Genomic DNA, 19048 nt, shown 5'->3' with positions numbered 1-19048 from the left:
CTAATTTCTGAGCGGTAGATGGTAAGATCAAGTATGTTGCAATACCCTATGATGCAAATATAATATAGCTGATGCATATTCGCAAAATGCATGTTATGATAATAAATTAACGGTCTTATTTCAGATGTATATAATGAATGTTGTTGTGAAATGAGTTTTGATGGATGCTCTTAAGAAGGATATTTCATCGGTTCTGATTCCCTCGAAGGATGGAATCCAAAGCAGAAGTTTCGCTTCTGAGTTTGAAGAACTGATTGGAGTCCCAATAAACCCCAGAACGTATGGCTTCAACTCAGTCCATGAACTAATTCGCTCTATTCCTGATGTTGTCAAAATTACAAACCTTGGGCCAAGTCTTTACCTTTACAAGGCTAAGGAAACGGAGAGCACGTCTCATTTGACACAACTGATCAGTAAACAGAAAGCCAGGAAAAAAAGAGGCAGTAAAGGAGGAAGAGGGGGTTCCGGCTACAGAGGCGGTGGTGGTGGTGGTGGTCGAGGGGGTAGAGCTAATTCTGGAAGGCAATTAAACCAGAGGCCGCCTCGTCTTCAAAATAACTTGAGCAATGTCGCCAACAGTAAAAGCCGACCAACTTATCGTGCAAAACAACCTTCAACAAGGACCAATTTTCAGAACTATAGGTATTTAAAAATTGAATTATAGTAGCTGCTGTGGTCTCTCACAAAAGCTTTTTCTATTCATTTTTTTAAAAAAATAGGAAATGAGGCATGCGTTTCTAAAATTGGAGGGTCGCGGATATATAAAAAGAACTTTGAACGTTTTAGGGAATCTTTTTAAAAAAGTGTTGAAAACGTTCTGGATTCTGCGTTATTCAATTTAATTTTGGCTCAAATTTTAGCCACTTTTGTTTTATCTGAGACAGTTTTTAGCAAGTCTTCATTAATAGCGAGTCGGTTTGTTTCAGGTTTTGAAAATTTCCTCATGTGGAGTTTAGACACGAGTAGATGATCATTAAAATTTTCAGTTCAAATTCAGAATCATCAATTGAAAGCTAAGATTGAAAGAAATGTTTTTAAAAATTTGACTAACCTTTTATAGTGGATTTCAACCAATAAATCATTTGCTCGAGATCCTTGATTATCTTGTTATTAGCCCCAAAGCGATAGCTGGGACTATTATTGGCCTTCTCTTGGTTTTTTACGACTCGAAGAGTATTGGTTTTCTTGAGGCTTTTTTTAAGCGAAAGTACTATCAATTCAGACGGCGTTGTGACCTAAGAACTAAAGTGAGTAAAATTGCTGTGTGAACTCTTTGTTTCCAAGCGAGAGAAATTTTTTGATGTGCTGCGTTCAGTGAATGTTGTATTTTATGTAAATTATATTTAAACTGGTGTCTTATATGTAAATTGCTGAAATCGATACCCACAGTGGTTTTCAAGAGCCTAATAACGCGTTTCAAGTTCAGACGAAATTGGCATATAATTCTCTATTTTTAATGTTAATATTTTTCGTTTTTCATTAATTTCTTCCCTTTTGGAACTTTAAGCGGACGTTTTCAAAAAGCAGTGCATTAGGCAACGTCCTGTCACGTCTGTCGGTACTCAGGCGTTGAATGCTTTGTTTTAACTTGACGTGTTTTTGTGTTATGAAATCCTATTCTTGATAATCCGATTTTATTTGGTTATTAAAATTTGATTTTAATTACTAAGAAAAATTTTGAATTGTTCCATTTTTTCATCAATAGAAAATTTTTTTGTGCGCCTTCAGGTATTTTGATTTCATTGTATGTTGGAATAGTTTTCTAGCGTTAAGTCTTTAAAATTCTGTTAAGATTTTTTTCTTTATTGGGGTTTAGAGTTTTCGGAATTCGAATAGGCAAACTGTTGTAACATATTTTATCTGACCGTGAGGATGAGTGTTGATTTTTTTGAAAAGATTTTTGCCTTTTTCGTATAATTTTTATTTTAATTTTGGTTTGCAATTGATTTCTTTACATAAAATTCAGCACTAAGAACTTGATTTCCGTTGAAAAATTTTGTCTTCAGTGAATTTTCTAATTATTGTTTTCTGTGAATTTTCATATTTCCTGGGTCATATTTTTTTTGTCTTATTTGCAGTGACTCGGAACGAAAAATTTTTGTCCCAGATTTTAGTGTTCTTTTCAAAAATTAAGTTGTTCTAAGAATGTCATCTACCTTATGCGTTCACACTGTCTTTTGGGTGACTTTTGTTGATTGTCGAGTTCTATTGTGTGTCGCTTCGTGACGGGTTGTAGTCGTGTTTGTTTTCGAGCTTATCAGTAGTTGACCATCCTATAAAATTTTGGCCATCTTTCAACGTAACCAAATGTGTTTTTTAATTTGAAATTTAGCGGTATCTGGTTTTCAGTGGTTTTTCTATCAATATTATGTCCCTGTAATTAATATTATCGGCTGTTGTGTTTTTCTAAGTGATGTGGTAATTTAATAAATTGTAGCTTGCTTTAATGATGTCAATGCTCAAGTCCTTCTCTTGGTGACGGCTGTGTAATTTTTACCATTTTTCAAAATTCACTTCTGGTGAGTTAAATAGTTAAAGTATAAGACAAAATTAAAGTTTTCAGTTGCGTCTCTCGTTTCTTCGTCAGCTTCCGACGATTGCAGTCGCTTACGGAGTTCTTCCGGCTATGTTTTTTTTGTCAGGATTTTTGTTGCGACCGTTTTTGTTCATTCAATTGTAACTGAACGGCGTGATTGATGTCATTTTTTACTCTTAATGGAGCGATTTTTTGTTGTCCATTCGCGTGAATAAGTTTTTGATCACACGTGACTTGCCTCACTCTAAAAATGACCACTCTGAAATTCATTTTTCTTTACTTTAAATCAAAGAGCAGGTCAAGTGGGTGTGTCACCATAATTGAAGCTTATTTTAAAGCAAGTAATAGAAGCATCAGTATGTTATACAGATTCTTAATCAAAATCTAACATCTCATCATTTATTTCGAAACCATTTTGTTTTGTGATCTGTTTTATACCACTCTTTTAAGACTTCATATCCACAAAGCTATGACGGCTATTTTCTGGCTATGTGCCGCCTACGTTTTTTGTCATTTCATATTTTGTTTGCCCTGCAGTGATGAGGCAAATCTACTATTTGTCAAAAGTCACTATTGCTGGCGGAAAAACATGCTGCAAACCTAGCGAGGCTGCTAAGTTGACGATCGTTCGTTTTAAAGTACCCTGACATTATGTTAGCTGATTATTGGGACAATTGCGCTGATGCAAAACAATTGCGTGAATTCAACTATCGTATCAAAGTGTCATTAATAGCCGCAAAGCGATAGCAGAGATATTGGCCTTCTCTTGGTTTTTTACATTTCAAAGAATTTGAATTGTATTGGGGCGCTGTCTTTTTTAAGATCTGTTCACTTTTTCTTGATTTTTGAAGTCAAATTGGAGTAGTAATTTTGGTCCCGCTAAAACAGGAAGTGGAGCAAAAAAGCGAGTGGTTCTGTGGCGTGAAAATTTTGCGCTCTAATTTTAAGGTAACGGTGTTTGAACAAAAATTTGTTCACATGCGGCTATTTCACTTTGATTTTTACTCTTTTTTCGACTTTTTACATTGGATTTTTTCTAAATTATGTTCTCAATCCATTCATAGTTCATTCTAGGCCTAGTTTTTTGTTTGGTTAACAAAAATTCTTTGAATTATACGTCAGGACTTGTCCTATTATGTTTTTTTTATTCGTCGTCAAGAATTTTGTTACGACCATATGCCGTCACAATCACTTCAAATCTGCTTTTTGTGCATTCGTTCATGCAATTGTAGCTGAATTGCGCGTGTGAGGTCATTTTTCACTCTCAGTGGAGCGAGTTTTTTGTTCATTCGCGTGATTAAGTTTTTGTTCACACGTGACTTACCTCACTCTCAAAAATTACTTCACTTTGAAATTGACTTTTGTTTACATTAATTCAAAGAGATAAGCTCAATCGAATATGTGTCACTCTAAATGAAGTTTATTTGAAAGCAGCTAATAAAGGCAGCAATAACTTATACGGATTCTTAATAAAAAAATAACATCCCAGCCCTTAGACCAAAAAAGAAATTTATTCTTTTCATTAAGGGCTGGGATGTTATTTTTTTAAAAAACTTTTTTGAGACTGCAGATCCACGAAGCTATTGCGGCTATTTTCTGGCAATCTGCTAGCCTTTTTTTGCTTTTGCAAACTTAATAGATGGCAGTTGATTTATGTGAAAATTTAATATAGTCAACAAATTTGAAAATTTTGTCGATTTTCCATTATACGTTTATAAGTTCCTGTAAACATTCAGGATCGAAATAAGACTATACTTATCACTTCTATTGTCGAATCCTCCGCATAAAGAAGTACCAATTTTGCCTTTGTTATTGTTTTTTGCCTCGGGAAAACGCAGTGAGCAAGTGAGAAATGGACAATCAGCTAAACATAATTCAATAATCTAACCGTAATCATAATTGTCTGGAGATTTGACGAAGTTTTTAACGGTTTCACAAGTTGTCTTATTGGGAAGCAAAACGTGGATTGTGAACACTTTTAATGGATTTGATTAAACTTTCGTTGTTTAAAATATCTTCAATGCTGTGACATTTTTAGTATATATTGAAGCACTTAGTTTCACAATTTTTTTACGTTAGCCCACATTGGTATAGAAGTGATCAAGTGTGTTATCAATACGGTCTTCAAGATTATTATAAATTTCTCGTGGTTGTCGAGTACATAGAATTAAGAACCGATTATAGGGATACTCGTAAAGTCAGTAGTCTTAGTTTTACTGATCTCACAAATCACTGAAGCTGCTGTGAAGACACAAAATCGTATGAAGGGCAGGTTTTGGCTGTTTCCGTTGTTTTTGCCCGGAAAATATTAAGTGCCTTTGCATAACGACTGTTGAAAATATTGAAGGCCTTGTTTGTGATTTGAAAGTAATAGTCGGCTTCTTTTCTAAGAATTGGAAAAATGTTTTGTTTCTTAGGTATTGAAAATTTTAAACTTTCTTTGTCTTGGAAAAAAGTAGGCTCTGAAAAAATTAGTCTCTGAAAATGAAATGACTTCTTAATTGTGACTGTGAAATTTGGTGACCTGGAACTTCAAATCTAGGGTTGGTTATGTTTATGGTTGGAATAAATCTAGGTTTGGAATAATCTATAGCAGTTGTCGAAAACGTTTTTACCCCTTGTCCTATTGCTTCATTCAATTGAAATCAATTTGAATCAGCACATTTTTTTAAACCTGATTATTACCTTAAGTATTACGTAAAAATTAAAACTTTCGAGATTACGTAAACTTGTTTTTTTTTCAAGATAATCTTTATGTTGGAGATCAATTTATTCACAAATTGTTGATGTTTTGCTCCTTGTTTGGTTATAGTAACCTGGAGCGTTTTCAATATAACCACTTTTTCCATTATTGCTTTGATCTTAAAAAACTGTTCTAGTACTTTTATTGTTTTTGTCGTCTCAAACTTGTATCATGATCCCTCAGCTTCTAGTTGCTTGAATTGTACTGATTATCCTCATGGCCTAAAACGATTAACAGTCAGTACCCCCAGTCATGCAGGTTTTTTCGGTAAAGAGTTACAGGAGACTCGAGACAATGAATTGGTCATTCAGGGCTAAAAATTTTTAAGGTTCCATGAAATAGGAGAAGTAGAGCATCTAGCTAAAGGTTAGCACCTTGCAGGGCTAACCCCTTTGTTCGAATATAACCTACCTATGGAATTATTAAAGGGCGGCTAATTGTCCATCATACTAACTCTCGTAGTTTACCCTTTTCCATTTTTTCGTTTAGGCCGAATGACAAATTTCAACGTGAAGATTTCAACGACGGGGCAGTGTGTATTAATGGGCCAACTATACAGCATGGAATTAGAGAGTCGGCTAGACTGCGGTTAGGACCTGTGTCACACAGTCAAGGCAGCAGTAACAGCGGAATCGACCTCAGAATGTCATCAAATATCGAGCCGAGAATGACAAATAAATCTCAATCTTTTCATGGTGCTAAATACAAACACAGTGACCATAACTTTATTCAGCCATTGAGTCTTTCTGATCGCTTTTCAAATTTAGAAGTTTCACCGTATTCGCAAACCTCTATTAATTTTCAGCAGCCTTCTGAAGTGCCTCAACCATTGATGTCCTTGAATCTTGATCGTGAAGTAAAAATTAATACTGGAACGAAGTCTAGCGAAGTTGACATTGGAACGAAGTCGAACGTGAGAACGCGTCGAGTCCGAGCTGTTAACCGAGGGAGAGGGGCAATAACAGTGAAACCATTTGTTCCATCTGATCGCTGGGACGATGATGATAACGACGGAACTTCATATAACCAATCCAGACCACAAATTGCGACAAATGAGGAGCGCTGTGTCAATCAAACAGTCCAAATTAAAACAGAACCTCAGCTTTCGTCAGACGAGAAAATTCCGGCTAACATTTGCCTATTAAATTTAGCCCAACAGCCTAGTATCTCCGAATTTCAGAAGTCATCATTTGAGTTGACGCATTTTGAGAGTCCGGACAGTTTTTACCTACAGCGAGTTGATGGCGTTAATGATTCGTTAATGGAAGTGGAGCAATCGTGCAGGAAAATTATGGATTTAATGGGCAGTTCCTTAGAAAAATACTGGATAACTGAGGATAATGCGTCAGAGTTCTGAACGAAGAATTTGTGGTTCTGAGGAACACATTGAACGGAAGCTGGGCAAGGGCACAACTCAGACAGGGGAGACAGTATCTGGTGGATTATGGACACTTCAATGACAGATTTGAAAAGTGTTTTCGAATGCCACAGAAGCTCACCAATATCCCAGCTCAGGCCTACCATTGTCGATTGGACGTCTTCCCTTTAAAAAATATCTGGAGTTGTAAGAGTTTGTTTTCAAATAGCCATATGTCTAATTCGGTGGGGCCTATCATATATGTTTGTGTTTTTTGCTAGCCAAATAGTTTGAGTTACATTTGATGGATGCCCTTTGTGCCACTCAAAGAGGAGTGTTCATTCTACTCCTGTTTTTCGATCGCTTGCAGAAAAATTGGTTTTCAAGAGATTTAGAGCTCACAATTTTGGATTGTATGATTTGAGGAAGATGTTTTTTTATAATTTGAGGAAGATTCTTGGCAATTTTTTAGTTTTCTTTACTTTCTCAAACTAAATTTCACTGTTTGAAGTTTTTCTCGTGTGTTTTTTAAAATTTAAGCTGGTTCTCAATAGTGGCGTCAGATACTTATTAAAAGGCTATTATTTGGGCGCTACCTTTTTTTAAAGCCCAGAGAACATTGTAATATAGTGTTGTTTTACGACTTGAAAAGTAGTTATGGCGATCTTTTCCACGCTTCTTTTACTCGAAGAGGAGTATTAGTGGAGCGTGTTGAATTGCTCTCGAATGAAATTTGAAGCAATTATTTTCAAGGTATGTGTCTTTTTCGTGCAAAATTTTTGCTTGACCGATTTTTTTTTTGTAGAATATTATCCATTTCACTTCTCGAGTGACCTTTTCACTCTTGATTTTTGAGTGGATGAATTGCGCCTATTCAAAAATTATTGTCATCAAAATAAAAGCGATTTTGATGCAAAACTGTACATAGCGCGTGTAGCATAGTGCTTAACGTGCACTGCTGTCATCCGAGATGTCGCGGATTCGAGCCCCTCCCAAGTCAGACTAGCATCTGCACTCTTCTTAATTGTTTGTCTCACCAGCTGTTCGAGATTAATTCGTCCGATATTCGTCGGTTTATGTTTTTAGTTGCTCTCGAACGAAGTTTGAAGCAAATATCTTTCGATTTCACTTCCCGAGTAATTCTTCGAGATTAACTGCTTGATTTGTACGTGACCTAAATATTTTTTATTCTGAAATAAGGACTGTTGCTTAAACAAATGCGATTCTAGGATGTTTCCGTCTCCGGTGCTGGAGGTTAGGTGTCGGAACCCCTCCTTGGTCGGAGTTTTTCGACCATTAAAAATCATCTAGGTTAATGCCCCCTCCGATATGTGTCGCCTGTCTTTCCAGAGCTATGAGTCAGACACTGATCTGTTTTTTTAAATGAAAAATATCTCAAATACGTGACAGTAAATGGTAGGGAAACCTTTTTTTATCCAATGTTACAATATTGACACATTTTTTGAAACAGAACAAAACAATTTACAGGATCAGCAAAACGCAGAAAAGAACATGACAGAAAACTAAGAATATTTTAGTGCAAAAGCAGCCTGGATAGCGGTTTGTCGGTTTAGCCACAGACTAGACTTTAGAAAATTGGCGGCAGTAAAAGTTGCCACAGTTTAAAGTCACCCCAGTTTTTACTCCTTTTTGCAATTTTCTGGCGAATCGCTGAAATCTTACAAGAATGGCAAAATCCATTTCAATTAAAAAGTTCAAATACCTAACTATAATAAGTTTAACTGTTGGGTTTCTGGAATCTAAATAAAATTTTTCGTGCCTTCTTTACGTAAATATAAAAATTTGAATGCTTCAGTAAAAAATTGTTCAAAACTTAATTGAAAACTATTATACTTATCATTATAGAGAAAACTTGATCTTTCGTTCTCTTCTTACATTTCTCTTTCGACTAAGAGACCACCGACATCTTTTAGCGAAACATTTTTAGTTAAATATTTTATCTTGTCACCTTGGGTAAGTTAAGATTTCCTAAACTTCTTTTCAGCAACTCATTATCTATCCTTTCAGCTATGCGAATTTTTACTATTTGATGAAAATTTATGATCATTCCGTGGTATTGCGTCAAAAAGTGCCGGTTATGCGTAATTCGCCAAATTTGAAAAACAATGAGTGACTTGTAAATTTTGTAGGCGAGGCGTGTGACGTATTTCTGTCCTTGGCGCAAGGCTCCCTCTTATACATACAGTTAAAGCCGTCTTCCCGACCTGAGGACATAAACTGTGTAGAGTTGATCACCGATGAAGACGATAACATTGGAAACTGTATGTGTGAGCTGGGAATTGCGAGAAGAGAGCAAGTCACTAGAAGAGTGAGGCAATGTCTGTCGAAACCAAGTTACCAGAGGCTAGTGTGCAATGATTTGAACCGAGTAAGGATCGCTTGTTTCGAGACGGTGTCGTCGGTGTTCGTAACTCTGACCTCAATGGAGGCACAAATGGACATGTTGAACGAGGAGATCCAGGATGCTGTTACTTCTGATAGCAGGTTCCATACTTTTCAACATTTTCTCTTCTCATTTTGATTAACCGTTATATAATTCCTATGGTCTTTGTTTATGCAATTTTTTTGCCTGAACGAATGTTCGTCTGACCCTTTTGACTTTTCGTTCGTCCTCAAAAACAGGATGAACATGTAGCGCCGTGATAAACACGTAACAGCCAACCGCTCGCCTGTCGTTTACGAGCAATTCGCCCGACGTTGTTCGGTTATGTTTAATAGCCGCAGAGCAATAGCTGAGGCTATTATTGGCCTTCTCTTGGTTTTTTACAATTCAAAGATTTTGAATTGTATTGGGGCGCTGTCTGTTTTTTTAAGATCTGTTCACACATTTACATGATTTTTGAAGTCAAATTGTAGTGATTTTGGTCACGCCGAAACAGGAAATGGAGCGAAAAAGCGAGTGGTTTTGCGGTGTGAATTTTTTTTCGCTCTGATTTTAAAGTAGAGTGAGAAAACGGTGTTTGAACAAAAATTCGGTTTCTCGGTAGTGGTTTTTTGTTCACATGCGGCACAATCACTCTGATTTTTACTGTTTTTTCGATTTTTCGAATCGAATTTTTTTCAACGGTTTTCCCAATCCATTCACAGCCATTCTAGGCCTAGTTTTTCGTTTGAATTAAATTTTCATTTCTCGCTAGTGGTTTTTTGTGTTCACATGCTGCATTTTGACATTGCTTTTCTGTTTTTTTCTTATTTTTTATCTGATTTTTTATCGGATTATTTTTTATCTGATTGTTATTTTTTATCTGATTATTATCTATCTGATTATTATTTATCTGATTATTGTTTTTAGTCTGATTATTTTTTATCTGATTTTTGAAAAACTTATTTTCTCAATTAATTCATAGTCCATTCTAGGTCTAGTTTTCTCTGTTTAGTCAATGAAAATTCCTTGAATTGTTCGTCAGGACTTGTCCTGCTATTTTTTTTTTATTTCGTCGTCATGATTTTTGTTACGACCATATGACGTCACAGCCACTTTTTGTTCATTCGTTCATGCAATTTCAACTGAATTGCATGCGTGACGTCATTTTTCGCTCTTACACGTGACTTACCTCACTCTCAAAAATGACTTCCTCACTTTGAAATTGACTTTTATTTACTTTAATTCAAAGAGATAAAGTCAAATGGGTATGTGTCACTCTAAATGAATGTTATTTAAGATCAGCTAATAGAGGCAGCAATGACTTATACATATTTTTAATGAAAATATAACATCCCAGCCTTCAATGAAAAGACAATTATTTTGGTCTGTCTTTTTTACTGTTTTTTTAGACTGCCGATCTACGAATCTATTGCGGCTATTTTCTGGCAATCTGCCAGCTATGTTTCTTTTTGCTGTTTTTTTTTTCAAACAATTGAAAAACAGCTTGCGAACCCATGCGTAATTATGATGACGGGTTCTGGATTTCAGAAGTCGAAGAGTAGTATTGAATATGCTTTTTTGATATACTTTTGCCCGTTAATTTTAAATCATATCTGACTCGACTGCCAACATGATCAATCGATCGCAAAGGAAGTTTTCAACTGCTCTCAAACCAAGTTTGTATGAATTTGATTAGTTCTTCTACTGGGTGTTTAAGGCATATTTCAATGATACTTAATTAACGAACGTTTTCTCTATAATAAACATAGTCATATCATAGTTGCAACTTCCAGTTATCATATTAACTATTAAAATGATTTGAATTAGTTAATGAGCAAAATGAACGAAACGGAGCTTTCATCATTGTGAATAAAAGGTTAGAAATAATGATTCAATTGTGGTGGATCATAATTCTTATTTGCAGTTTGTCAGCATCATGTTTTTCTGCAAAAAATTGCGGCATATTTGTTTCCTTTTGTGGAAATATGCAATTCGATTTCAGCCATCCCATCGATGATTCTTAAGACGCGACTTCTTGAAATTGACTTTTTCAATAACTTCAGTGACTTCTACTGGTTTGCAGTTCAAATTTGTGTGCCTGACGTTCTTTCTGCTTTTAGGTCAATTGCGTGACTTACCTCACTGAAAAAAGTGACTTCTGAACTCACTTTTGGAGTTTTGATTTTTATGAACATTTACCAGTTAAAGATCTTTAGTGTGCACCTAAGTGGTGCCAAACTTCTATGCCCTAATTCTTGACTAATAGTCTTGAGTTTTTGATTTCGATTATCAATTTTGGAGAGCTCTCTTAAGGTTTTTCCTTATAGACCGTAGGTGTCATAAAATTGACTGGCCAAATCGAATTCAAGAAGTGTAGTGTTCTATTAAGGGACTGGAGGGCAATCTGTCTATATTATTTCTTTAGTTGTTTGAATTCATGGAAGGCCTCAATCGTCTATCGCAGCTACTTTCCGGCAATCTGCCGGCTATGTTTTTTAATTGTTTGTGCATATTGATGATTCTTACGAACTGACTTCTTTGAATTGACTTTTTCAATGACTTCAGTGACTTCTACTGCTTTGCAGTTAAAATTTGTGTGCGTGACGTGACGTCCTTTCCGCTTTTAGGTCAATTGCGTGATTTACCTCACTGAAGAAACCTTTGAAATAGACTTTCATTTACTTTAATTCAAAGAGATAAGGTCAAATGGGTGTGTGTCACTCTGAATGAGGGTTATTTAAGAGCAGCTAATAGATGCAGCAATAACTTATACAGATTTTTAATCAAAATATGACAGATCAGCCTTCACTGAACAGAAGAATTTTTTTTTGATCTGTCTTTTTCACTATTTTTTTAGACTGAAGATCTACGAATCTACTGCGGCTATTTTCTGGCAATCTGCCAGCTATGTTTATAAAATTTTTCCCAATTCACTCACAGTCCTTTCTGGGTCCAGTTTTTTGTTGAGTTAATGAAAATTCCTCGAATTGTACGTCAAGACTTGTCCTGCAATGTTTTTTTTTTAATTCGTCGTCTCCATCGATGATTTTTATGGCATGACATCTCGGAATTGACTTTTTCAATGACTTCAGTGACTTCTACTGCTTCGCAGTTATAATTTTTGTACGTGACGTTATTTTTGCTTTTAGGTCGATTGCCTGACTTACCTCTCTCAAAAAATGACTTCTGAACTCGCTTATTGAACTTTGATGTTTATGAACATTTACTAGATAAAGATCAATAGTGTGAATTTAAATGGTGCTAAACTTCTATGCCCTAATTCTTGAGTAATAATCTTGAGTTTTGGATTTTTGATTTTGGTATCATTTTGGGAAAGCTCTTTTAAGGTTTTTCCTTATAGACTGTTTGTGTCATAAAATTGAGAGTCTGAATCTCACTCCACAAGTCCAGTGTTCTATTAAGGGTCTAGTGGTCAATCTGTGTTCATTAATTGGTCATCGGCTGTGTTTATCAATTGGTCATCCATATTGATGATTCTTACGACCTGACCTCTTTAAATTGACTTTTTCAATGACTTCAGTGACTTCTACTCCTTGCAGTTAAAATTTTTGCGTGACGTCAGTTCTGCATTTAGGTCAATTGCGTAATTCAGCTCACTAAAAAATGACTTTTGAACTCTTCTATGGAACTTTGTTTTTTTTGAACTTTTACTAGTTAAAGATCAATCAATAGTGTGCATCTAAGTAGTGGCAACCTTCTATGCCCTTATTCTTGAGTATCAATCTTGAGTTTTTGATTTCGATTATCAATTTTGAAAAAGTTTTTTTAGGGTTTTTTACTTATAGACCGTATGTGTGAAAATTGACAGTCCGAATCTAACTCAATTCTAGTGTTCTATTACGCGACTGGTGTTCAATCTTTCTATCGTTTTTCTTCAGCTAATTCAATTCATCGAAGGCCACAAGCGTCTATCACCGCTATTTTCCGGTAATCTGCCGGTCATGTGATTGCAAGTTTTTCGCTGGATCGTTAGTGTGGTTTTTTCTAGAATATTCTTTGAGTTCTTTAGTGACATTTTCATGCTTTCGTTCTTCATTTTTGAGTGAGCTCTATTGCTGTCACTCCCAATTGAAGCTTGTTGTAAAAATAAAATCGATTGCATGGCAACAGGAAGGCGTGATAGCTGAGTGGGCAGTGCTTTTAGTGAGGGATCGGGAGGTCCATGGTTCAAATTCCGGCGTAGTTAACTATTTTTGCACCCATGAAGACAAATTTATCTAGGCTACGGCCCCTGAAGGAAATTGCCTCGCCTGTCGTGAGTAATTCTTCCGACATTAGTCGGTTTATTCTAAGTGGCTCTCCGAAAGCTAGAAAATTAGCCACTAATAAGTAGAGGAAGCGAAGCAACAAAGAAATAGATGCTCGACTGAACAGTGAGGTGAAGTTCTTTTGGGAGCAAGATTCAGAAGTTTTTCGGCCTTAAAATGTACAGTCCATACGGGTACTCTTTCACAATAGGGCTAAGTTTAATACCCCCTTCATTTACCTCATTGGGGCTGTAGGGGAAAGGCCGATATTTCTATCACCGGAATTGACCATTGTCATAAACATTAAGGATATATTTCATGTTCAAAGTCTTGACTTTAAGATAATTAAATCATGGCCATAGCCACATGATGACAGTTCAAACGTAAGTATGAAGAAAAGTTTTACCGTATGATGGATGTGTTTTAGAGCCGCTATCAGAGACCCTTTGCAAGGAGAACATTACATCTGCAGAGACTGTGACTCCGAATATACAAGAGTACGAGTCCTGGAAGTAGACCAGCAAGCTGTCTTAGTCGAATATGTTGACTTTGGCGAAGTTTCCATTCTGCCCAAGGACAGCACTCTGTTCCCTATGAAGACGAGTTTCTACGAGCTTCCCTTTCAGGCTATCAAAGTGCAATTAACGGAGTTCAAAAATGTGAACAACACGGATGAGAACAAAGAGTTGATTGCAAGCAAGATGCTCCATCATGAATGGTACTTGGAGGTGGTAGAAGGCAGCGAGACTGTCTCCAAAGATAAAATACCAGAAGTTGAACTGGTATCACTTGAAGGTAAAGTTTTTGATTATTTTGCTTTCGCTTTTTAAGTTTTTTTGTAGGTGCAAAATTCTAGCTGAGCGTAGCTCTGTTGCGGGTGTCTTGGTTTTTTTACGAACGGAAAGGTATTATGGTAATCCCTATTTTGTATTAGAATAATCGTTATGGTTGCATGCTTTCTTTTAATCAGAAGAACATTGAAACAGGAAGTTCATGTTATAAAAAGTGAGTTCATTGGATTTTTAACAAATCTATTGAAACTGCAGATCATATTGAGAACTTTTTGACCTTCAAGAAAAAATTAGTTTGTGTCAATTTTTCTCTTTGTTTTACGGACTGTTTCAATCCCACCGCCGGTCAGTAGGTTCAACAGTGGCTATTTTCGGGCATTTGCTGACAATCGGCAAGTCGTTTTTGGGCTATAGGCAATTTGTTTAGCAGTTTCGAAGTAGGAAATTGAGGATGCTTGTCAAACCTTTAAAGAAATTTTTTTGTCTTTATTCTTTTTTATTAAAATATACTTTTGTGATATGATAAATAACTGTTTATTACCTTATTAGAGAGCTGATTTTCCAATATATAGCTTTTCTATAATAGAGTTTTCGAAATGATCTTGAACTGATCAACAAGTGTAGTTCTTTCTGAGTCTCATCAGACACCGTATAATTCTGTGAGGAGGCATGTTTCGTATAATAGCCTTTGGCGAAAATTATTCTTTTAAATATCCTGAAATCACCTATAATTTCAGATGTGAATGGGGTGAAGTTTGATGCATTTGATCAGTGGTTTCATTAAGTGGCAAATGTCTGAAAAGGCTAATTTCAATAAACTTGCCGCTTTGGAATCGAGTGACCAAAATGTGTCTGCAGTTTTCACAGTTATATTTTTAAACGATGGAATTTAGTTGCGTAAAACGTTACAATAAGCTACATCGCTGAAATGGCTCACATTTTATCAAGAGTATCCACAGACTAGTATCCACCATTTTCAGCATGTAATTAGCCTTCAACTTGCTGCCAAATTTTATTAGTTATTGATTGAGACCAAATTCAAAGACTTAATTGCTCTTGTGAACTTTGCTAAGGGCAATAGTAAAACTGTTTATTGTCTTCATATTCCACTTATAGCCTCGAGAAATTTCTTTTTGACCAATTAGGCTTCTTTCATTTCGGTAATTAGATATTGTAACCGGGGGCATGGGCGGCGTAGGAAGGAGTTACTTATGCTGTGGAAACTGGTGATTTAACGAGTGAATAAAAAAGATTGTCTCAGGTTTTCACAATAGCGCTTTGTGGTTGGAGCACATGTAACCAAGTTGAAGGAAATTTGAAGTAAAGTAGCCTAGTGTCACCCGTTTCCACACCCGCTTAGAACTTTAAATTTAAAACATGAGTCGTGGAAAACCCCGACAAAATCGAGGATGTATTTTCGGACGTTGGTCATGTAATGTTATGTTTCGGGGCATGACTAAAAGTTCATCAGATTCTTGCAGTGGTTTTCCTAGTTGTTTTGTAACTAAATTGCGTGATTTGTTTTGCTTCTTGTTGCTGGCGTGTTCCACTTTTCAAATGACTCAAAAATCCTTTTGTTCATTTGAAATTACTCTTTTAACTCTCTGAAGGTCAATATAGTGCTTCGATGTAATGAAAGCCTTTGGTAGTATGGTTTTCCAGGGAATTTAATTAACCAGTTTGAATTTTTTAAAAGTTGCCTTTGAAAACATGAATTGCATTCACGGCATCAACTCAGTTTTTTAATTATTGCTGTCTATATTTTGCGGTCAGGCATGTCTTTCGAAGATAGTTTTGCAGAAAGATTCATGCTATCGGTCGGCTATGTTCTTTGTCAGTCGTTGCACATAATTGATTGTTGACATTCGCTTTAGGTTTAGGTTATCCACAACTTCCATTCTTTTATATATCTAATTTTCTGTTACTTTTTAGGTGATCCATTGACCCCTGCAGAATTGCTGGCGAAGCCAGATATCTCAATCAAACCTGATTTGAACAATAATTTCATAGAAGTTCTGGAACGAAAAATCAACAATGATGATGATTATGTAACAGACATTCGCAACTTTGTGTCTTGTCCTGAAAAAGGTCAAATGTACATTGCTTTTCATCCTACGTTGAAAAAGTATTGTAGAGCTAAAGTCGAGAATGAAATTGATGGTCAGTTTCTGCTGAACTTTATTGATTACAGCTCTACTTTTCATCGATTTTTGTCGCCTTACATCATTGATGGTTCTAAATTTTTTCAAGAATTGGGTAGAAGTTGATGTCCTGATGTCTGAATATTTTGTTCTTTGTAATTTTTCCAAAATATGAGTGAGTGATTTGTTAGCTTAAACTAAATTAAAGAATTTCAAGCTGAAAATGATGCTACAACTAAGTACATGCAATGCACAATGAACAGTTGGGCATTGCAAAATTTTGTAATCCAGATTCAGAGGAATTCTGGACTGTCAGTTTCTTTAGGTTTAATTTATATCCTACAATTGCAGTTGGTGATTCAGTATTGTTTCTCGCCAATTTGCAAATTTAAATGAAGGTGCTATCAATTATCATAACTTATTGCCGTAACAGTTATGAACTTTCAATTTCCAATATGCATTGTTTTGAATGGAAAATTTTCTTGATTTCAGTTGAATTATTTATCTTCTGACTTTTCAGTTATCAAGCCAAACCAGATTGTTACAGCTGACAAAATTTGGATCGTCATTTGCCCCACCCCCTCACCCCCAAGTACGACATAAACCCCAGTTAGAGAGCACATGCCGTTACAGAGTTAATCATTATGTAAAACATGCCTCGGGTGTGAAACCAAATATGCTCCCACTAAGCTTGTGGGGGGGGGGGGGGGGGGTAGGGCACAAACGGAAAAGATCGGAAATTCACAGGTCTATTTAATAATATTTGATTCACAGGTCACGCCTGATGTACGGAGCATAGATGAAATTACGTTGGTAATTTGCTTGACTAACTTTTTTCAGGTCGAAAATGGGTACAGCAAAGCCTTCTAGAAAGAAAGAACGGAAGTTCAACAAACGATCTAACATCAAGCAAAAGAAATACACTAAAGGTGAAGCTGTCCGATTTATGACAAGAGCGGCTGCTATGCGGAAACTGCAAGTTTCGCTCCGAAGCTTTCGTAGGTTGTGCATTCTTAAAGGCATCTACCCCGTTCAGCCCCAGAATATCAAACAGGCGAACAAAGGGAACCCTACGAAGACTACCTTTTATCTGGTCAAGGATGTCAAGTTTTTGCAAAATGAGCCGTTACTGCAGAAGTTCCACGAACAGCGAATATTTGTAAAACGTATTAAAAAAGCTATGGGGCGACGAGAGTTTTCAAAGGCAGAGGAGCTGGATGAACGCTTCCCAAAAGTGAAGTTAGATAATTTGGTGTTCGAAAGGTATCCGACATTCGAAATGGCCCTGAACGATGTTGATGACGCACTATGTGCTATATTTCTATTCGCCACTTACCCACCAAATGAAACGATTTCTGCCAAGTTAGTTCATATGTGTCAACGTCTAGCTGCCGAGTTTTTTAATTATGTCATCTTTTCACGCAGCCTCAGAAAAGTATTCATTTCTATCAAAGGCTATTACTACGAGGCGCAAATCTTTGGACAAAAGGTTGTTTGGCTACAACCTCATCAGTTTACACAACCAGTGCCAAGACTGGTTGACTTCAGAGTTATGCGAACATTTCTTGACTTCTATGTTTACTTAGTTGGTTTTATCAACTTTAGACTGTTCCAAAGCATTAATTTGGTTTATCCTCCAAAATTGGTCAAATCCGATAAAGAGTTGGAGACTGAATATCTAACAGCATTTAACGCACATCTGTGTAAAATAGCTGATGTCCAAAATGAAGATGTGGAGCTTGATACGTTTGAAGATACAAGTGAGGCTTTGAAGAAACAGAACGAGGAGAAGGAAGCCGAAAATGTATTCAAGAAACTGTTCGAAGGTTGCAGGTTCTTTATTTCACGAGAGGTGCCACGCGAACAGTTCGCGTTTGTTATTCGGTGCTTCGGAGGTGAAGTTTCCTGGAGTGAAACTCAAGGTCTGGGTTCGACGTTTCAAGAGTCAGATCCAAAGATAACCCACCAAATTGTGGACCGAAATGACGTCACTAAGCGAAAACTATCTCGATTTTACATTCAGCCTCAGTGGGTTTTTGATTGTGTGAATGCACAAAAGCTGATTCCAATGGAGCCTTATTTTGTGGGGAAATTTTTGCCTCCCCATGTTTCTCCGTTTGTGTCAGACTCCACAGCAGCTGTATCTTACATCCCTCGAGAGAGTAGACTGCTAGCTCACAAGAAAGCAGCCGATTCTCTGAAATCTGGAAAAGCTGAAAGTTCTGATGAAGGTACCAGCAGTGATGAGGACATAAGCGAACAGTCTGAAAGCTTGGTCAAGAAAGATGCGGCATCGGCTAAATCTGTGACTCCTGGCAAGAAGGTGGCAAATAAGAAGGTTGAGTTCCCAGAGAACCATGACAAGGAGTTGCTTGCGAAACAGTTGCCCAAAAGCAGACGCTATTATTATCAAGCGAGTAAGCGACGTGAGCAAGACATCGTTGACAAGGCAGAGAACTTGAAACGCAAGCGGAAAGTTGCTGATAATATTACTAAATTGAGCCGCAAGGCTGCCAAGACGCAATAAAATATTTGGCCCACGCTTATACATTTTTTGAAGCCCTGACCATGCTGTGTTGTATAGCTTTTTAGGAATCTAATAATTAAAAACAACAATGATTAGCTCAGAATTATGTAAAGTTAATATGACTTAGACTCATTGCGAACACCAACTCTGCGATAATCTCCCACCCCCACCCCCACCCCTCACGCAAAATCAACGTGTAGTGTTCAGTATTGCAGGGTTCCCGATTATTCTTATTTACAAAGACTGAAATCAAGGGTGCTAGAACACGTACGGTTAACTCCCATAGACATCAGTTAATT

At 36.5% G+C, this 19048-nt stretch overlaps 2 protein-coding genes and 1 pseudogene across 2 annotated transcripts in view; 2 read left to right on the top strand and 1 right to left on the bottom strand.

The window, feature by feature from the left end:
* The window catches only part of LOC142334744 (uncharacterized), a 447170-nt gene that overhangs the window by 265077 nt on the left and 163045 nt on the right, over positions 1-19048 (bottom strand). The gene's annotated exons all lie outside the window — the stretch shown is intronic.
* Positions 107-16734, top strand: LOC142334740 (uncharacterized; annotated as a pseudogene).
* LOC142334738 (pescadillo homolog) lies at positions 17067-18768 on the top strand. Its single transcript, XM_075383004.1, has one exon. It carries the CDS (start codon positions 17070-17072, stop codon positions 18747-18749), a length of 1680 nt encoding a protein of 559 aa, XP_075239119.1. The 5' UTR covers positions 17067-17069; the 3' UTR covers positions 18750-18768.

This window comes from Convolutriloba macropyga, chromosome 2 (assembly GCF_964194025.1).
Source record: "Convolutriloba macropyga chromosome 2, txConMacr16.3, whole genome shotgun sequence".
In the NCBI taxonomy this organism is placed as follows: domain Eukaryota; kingdom Metazoa; phylum Xenacoelomorpha; order Acoela; family Convolutidae; genus Convolutriloba; species Convolutriloba macropyga.
The sequence above is the reverse complement of the archived record's forward strand: the minus strand, read 5'-3'. Positions and strand labels throughout refer to the sequence as shown.

Bases quoted from the DNA above. Each gene is read 5' to 3' on its own strand.
- LOC142334738 (XM_075383004.1), top strand. From the start codon at position 17,070: ATGGGTACAGCAAAGCCTTCTAGAAAGAAAGAACGGAAGTTCAACAAA.